This window comes from Gekko japonicus, unplaced genomic scaffold (genome assembly GCF_001447785.1).
Source record: "Gekko japonicus isolate JY-2015 unplaced genomic scaffold, Gekko_japonicus_V1.1 scaffold1518, whole genome shotgun sequence".
NCBI lineage: Eukaryota > Metazoa > Chordata > Lepidosauria > Squamata > Gekkonidae > Gekko > Gekko japonicus.
In genome coordinates this window covers 447990-453989 of record NW_015168092.1, presented here as the reverse complement: position 1 = coordinate 453989, position 6000 = coordinate 447990, and the positions used below count along the sequence as shown (strand labels likewise).

Below are 6000 nucleotides of genomic sequence, written 5' to 3'. Positions count from 1 at the left end.
GCCGCCCCCCCCCCCCCCCCCCCCCCCGCCTCTTCAGCCTGGAGGGTCTTGGCTGTTGGGGGGGGGGGCTAGGCTTGTCTCCAACATTCAGGAAAGACCAGTACTTAAACAAAAAAAATTAATCTATGGTGTATGTGTGCGTGGACGGGGGTCGCTTGCTTGTTTCGTTTTGCGCGGAGGCAGATGCCGCGCTGAGCTCTTTCTCTCCCCCCCATCATATCCAAGCCGGGCTCACGATTTCCGGGAAGGGAGGGGACGGGAGGGGAGGGACCGGGCGCCCTGGGAATGGGGTGCCATCCAGCGTCGCTGCTGTCCGATTTCTCTCCGTCTCTTTCTCTCTCTCCCCCCCCTAGTGACACAGGATGAGAGGAGAAGGAGCCCCCCCCTGCGCCCGGAGGAGTGATGCTCATCCGAGAAGTCTTGCTATTCCTCCACTGCTTCTGGCCTTCTTTGCTGCTGCACTGGACCCTCCATCCCATCTGGGGCTTCATGCAGGTAAGGCTTAGGGCCCCCCCCCCCCCGTTTTCGCCTCCTGTCTGCATTCGGTTTGCTCTTCTTCTTCGGAGAGCACAGAAGATGAGAAATAGTTTTCTCCCGTGGAAGTTCTTGCCGTTCTGTTGTCATTCTCGAGAAGCAGGACATACACCTGCCGGCTGAGGCACTAGCAACTTTTGCAATAAGCCGCTTCACTTCTGGAGTAAAACGGGCCGACCCTTTGGACAGGCCAGAAGCGAAGTGAGCAAGTGATCGCCACCAGGGTCAAGTGTTGCTGGTAGAGAGTGTAAAATGTGAACACACCCGGGGTGGGTGGCAGGGATTTGCCTGGTCAAGTGAACATAGCTGCTGCTGCTGCTGCAGTGGTGGCTCGGCTTGAGATGCTCAGTGTAGACAGAGTTTGGAAGGGAGATGTAGTCTCCTGGAAGCAGTGACTGTAGGTTTGGGAAATGGGCCCATTGAGAAAAGAAAACTGCTAGTTTCAATGTATGATCAGTGCTTACGTTCAGGATGGTATGTTCTTATGGTATTGTAGAAATAAGCACTGGAAGGTTTAGGAGGACTGTATGTATCTCGAGATTCGGTGTGGCGTACGGGATAGAGTGTCAGATGAGGATCCTGGGAGACTGGGGTTTGAATCCCTACTTCTAGCGTGGGAGCTCTCTGGGTGACCTGGGGCCTGTCACAAACTCTGAGCCTGACCTATCTCACAGGGTCGTTGTTGTGAGTTGTCAAGTGAGTACCAAAGCTCCTGTTGCCATAGTTATTAGCTGTGACACAAACTATATGTGACAAGGGCAGGCCCGTGTTTTTTTAATGTGCGTCTGCTCAATTCATGTGTAAAGTGGGGTGGGCTGGGGGGCTGGGGGCGGAAAATGTAGTGCAATTTAAAGGGCCAAAGGAGTCATGTGGGGTGGGTGGGAGTGGAACTCTCTTACTTTTTAGTTGTTTCTTCTGGTGCTTTACTTCTTGCTGTGTTTTGGTAATCAGAAGTGAGCCTGTCTTGCAGGGAAAAAACACACACATAAACTTGGGTGTGAACTGCAGGGGGGAGCGTCACAGGTGGAGGGAAGGTCCCCATTGCTGTGCCCCTTTGCTGTGCCCCTTTGCCATCATCTGAATTAATATCCACCACCTTTTATGTGAGCAGAATAAGGCGGATCTGTTTGCAGAGATGCTCTCAAGTGTAATTTAGGGCCTGAGCTCCACAGTCCTTTTGCACTTTTAAAAAATTTATTTGGGCATTGGCACCATTGCTTTTCTCTCTTGAGGACCCAAAGCACCTTGCAACATAATTCTCTGCCCCTCCATTTTATCCTCTCGACAATATTGTGAGGTAGGCTGTGCTGTGAGAGTGCGAGTGGCTAGCCCAAGGTCACCCAGTAACATCCTGTGGGAGAGTGGGGACTTGAACCCAGGTTTACCAGGTCCTAGTCCAGCACTGACCATGTTGGCACTTTGCTACAGTCCCGTGCAGCTGCTTATTTGGAAATCTCGTTTTCTTGGCTTATGTTTTAGAAATATTCCTAGTATAGATAAAAAATCTCTTTTAAAGCAGTTTTTTTTAAAAAAACTAGAATAGAAAAGGCGTTTTGGAAAGTGATTTAGGCCTAAATAACTAGATCTTCCTGCTTTGGGGTGGGTGGGGGAGATTTGCTGTCCAAGTTCCTCCGTGCTTGCCGAGAAATAAGAAATAATATAAAATAATTCCAGTAGTATGTACTGTCAGCTTAGAATGCAGAGCCTTGCTGCTTAAATGAGAACTTGCTACCATAAAGAACCCACTGGAGGGCAGGAGAAGAAGCAATGGGAACAAGGTAGAATAGAGTAGGTTTAGGATGGCTCTCAGGAGGATCCCTTCCATTTCAGCTGTGAAGCGAGGGGCCCAGGGAGCTGCCTTCCCTAGGAGAGATGTTTTCACGGGGATGTTTTTAATCTGGAATGTTTTGCCATTGGAGACTATTGGCTGAAGACGATGCATAGTGTCCTTTTGTGGTCCAGAACAGTCTAGAGCTTTTAAGATTTTCTTGTTCAAACACCATGTGCATTTTAGAGTTTCAAATATTGCACCAGTAAGTCAGAATCCCTCATCTTTAGTTGTTGCTGTTTCCCTGTCAAGCTAGTGACTGTTGAAGATGGCTTTTTCACTTGCCGATCAATATGTTGGATTGAAAACAAACTTCACGTTTTCTTGATAAAAGAGCTTGCATGGTTTTATGTTTTGTATGGGGTGTTGGTGAAGGATTGTCCATGAGTCCGTAGAAGTGTCCTTCTTCTTGTATACTTTGGAGACCTTTGCAATTGCAACACAAATCCTAGCACATGATAGTATTCTACACCTTACAGCTCTACAGTTCTTTTTTCCAAACAGATATTCCATTTATGAGTCAAGAACAGATTAACTCAGTGCCAGCATTCTAGACCCCAGAGACATAACAAACCAACCTGGCACTTTGGGGAGGCAGCATTTTGTGATGCATGAATTAGTACACAGCGAGCAGTGACAGATGTGCGTTTATGATCATTTGGCGTGCTTACTATATGTGTGTGATGTCCCTTCATGTTTCTTGTATTTTGACATGCAAATATGTTTATTAGAGATTTCTCCTTTGCAGAGGATGGTCTTCCAAGTAGAATGTGAGCCACAATATCTGTAGCTGTAGCTGCCCTACTAATGACAATCCAAGTTTGAGCCTTTTCCATTCCATTCCTTTTCCATTTCATTCAAATGGTTAGCAATGTTGAATCCAGCTTTCCCATACAGAACAGGGCATCAGTCTTTTCTAATGCGCTGGCTTCAAAGTCCAAAGACTGTATGTAGGAGAAGCCAGGGCTCTCCAATAGCCTAATATTGTTAGCAATTTGGCACTGTGTATGTTGTTACTATGATTCCACGGGTGGAATCTGCTTCGCCAACTCTCAGACTCTTGATTTGCTGTGCAGTGTCGTAATATATGGAGAACCGGTGATCATTCTGCAGATACATCCAGGGATAATAAATAGCATAGACTAGCAATTGCACTACTATTAAATCTGTCTGACTTCGGTGGTATTTCTGCTGTCTAATGTTGTGCAAGAATCCACCTCCACTAAATAAGGCCGGGTGTCTTCCAATCCAGGCGACTGCAGTCAGTAAAATCCCTAATCAAAATGTACCCTTTTGAGAACTGTGCTTGCTTATAACTTGGGTGTCAAAGGGAGTAATTGATAACCTGAGTACTGTACGTACAAAGGGAAAATGCTGCCCTTTCCCTCTGTGCTAAACTTGGCAGGTTCCACATTTTGTTGTTGATGCTTTCTTGGCTTAACTTTCTTTTGTGCCTCTCGCCTTAAGATCTGCCAGCCATCCAATTGCAAAATCAGGATCTCATTCTGCCGCCTGCCTCGTTCTGGAATCCGGGTGGCTAAACTAGCTTGTGTAATTGAAACTGTGCATGTTTAAAAGCAAATGTAATTATGTGAAAAGAGCTGCGTTTTGAAACCTACACCCTCCAATCAATCAGTCGGTCGCCACAACTTACATAAGCACCCTTTATGCAAGCTTTGTAAGTGATATATATAAAAGTCAATAACACATTAAATTAGATGGTTGAATTGCATCATTTTATAGCACAGGAAACTACATTAATTTGTCAGGAGGCATTATATATTTTCCCTTTGTTCCTCAAAATGTGTAGTATTTACACATGCCTCTAAGTATATAGAAGTTATGCATAACTGTGTTGTAAAGGGTTGTTAATAAGACAGAACATGGGCCTTTTTGTTCATTATACCTTGAGAGAATTTTTTTTGATCTTCCATATACAGGGCTAGCATCAAGCATTATCCAGATGAAAAACAGTTCCCTTTCATAGTTGACTGTGTGTTGCCAACTGGCCTGGAGAAAATGTCCTGCCCCTTTAATAGAGGTTTAATATATGGAAATGGGGAGTTGAAGCTTGTCATGGTGTGGAGATAGATAACATCTCCTGGTAGATAACATCCCATTAAACTCTTGTTAAAGGGACAAGAGATTTTATTCCAGGCTGGTTGGCAACCCTCAGTAGACTTTCAAGACAAACCGCCCTCCTGAGCTAGTTGGCTAAGCAAAGCTAGTTTCTGAATGATTTCAACCTCCGTGCTGTCTTCAAATGAGATATTTGTTTATTTAAAACATTTGTTAGCCATGTTTTTAGCTTTGCAGAAGACGGCTTACAAATATAAATAAAATAACCATTCTCATGTGCCCAACAGGCAAGCTTCTTTGGTTGATGGGACCATCAGGAGGGCCTCTCCCAGTGACCTTAATTCCCTGGCAGGAATGTGTGGGAGAAGGTGGTCCCTCAGACACCCCACTCCCAAGCCATGTAGGGCTTTAGATCTAGTGAAAACCATTTTGCTAAGATCCATGTTACACAAAACTGCCAGATTCTATGTGGGCATGGGAAGGTGGAGCCTAAATATTTTTAAAACAGGGGATTTCAGCAGGGGCGGTTCTGCAGCAGCAACAGAAACAACATCTGCCAAACCTCTCTATTCTAAGCAACTGTTAGAGGGACAGGCACTTTTCTCCTCCTAGCAAGCTCTGTCTATAGTTGTCAGGTCATCACTGGTAGCTAGAAGTATAATCTTGAAAACTATCAGGTAAGTCTTCTGTCTGCTCAGTAATGGGAGTTCCTTGTCTTGAGCTGGGGTGCATCATGAGCAGGTGGTGAGGAGCTACAGCACTTTGCTGGGCAGGTGCTACAGAGGAAGATAGTACACTGATAGGGAGCAGAAAAGGCGAAACCTGACTGTTACTGGCTACAACCAATAATAGCTGGCTATCAAGACCAATATGTGAAAACTCCCTGTCCTTGCTTACCACAAATCCTGATGGTCCCGGGCTTATCAAAGATATGTTGCCATCCTTCTTCTGTTGGATTGACCTATTCCAAAGGGAGGTAAAACAGAAAATTCCACATAATCACAGTGAAGGGCATATTTATTTGGGTATTTATTTATTTGAAATATATCAGGTCTGGAGATATATGTGTGTGTGTGTGTGTGTGTATGCACATACATACACATACATACATACAGATATATTTCCAAACCTGAAAAATACCTCAGGTCTCTTTCTTTCTCTTCCTCTCCTTCTTCAGACCTGAAAAATGCCCCAGACAAATCTGGTATCTTGAAAAAAAAAAATAGGGAGTTCCCCCCCCCCCAATAACAGAAGTAGAACCTGTTGTTTTAAGAAACAAATGCCCTCAGTGACTGATGCTAGGCAACCGGATTGCTTACTTTTGTCCAACAGCAGCTACTCCAGGAAGTCCAGTCTAATGTAATGGGTTAGACTATGGTCTGGGAGACACAGGTTGGAATCCCCATTCTGTCATGGAAGGTCACTGGGTGACTTTGGGCCAGTCTCACATTCTCAGCTTAGCCTACTTCACAGGGTTGGTGTGAGGATCAAATGGAGGAGAGAGCTGCTGGGGAGAAAGGCGGGATATAAATGAAGTAAATAAATAATAAATATAGGTG

At 45.1% G+C, this 6000-nt stretch overlaps 1 protein-coding gene across 2 annotated transcripts in view; it reads left to right on the top strand.

Moving 5' to 3' along the window:
- The first annotated feature begins 385 nt into the window (after positions 1 to 385).
- The window catches only part of PRIMA1 (proline rich membrane anchor 1), an 86417-nt gene continuing 80802 nt past the window's right edge, over positions 386 to 6000 (top strand). For both annotated transcript variants that reach the window (XR_001482618.1, XM_015414742.1), the window contains exon 1: positions 386 to 495. Coding sequence is in view for 1 of the 2 variants with exons in the window: in XM_015414742.1 (XP_015270228.1) it covers positions 403 to 495 (93 nt within the window). In the remaining variant the exon portion in view is untranslated. The remainder of the gene's footprint in view (positions 496 to 6000) is intronic.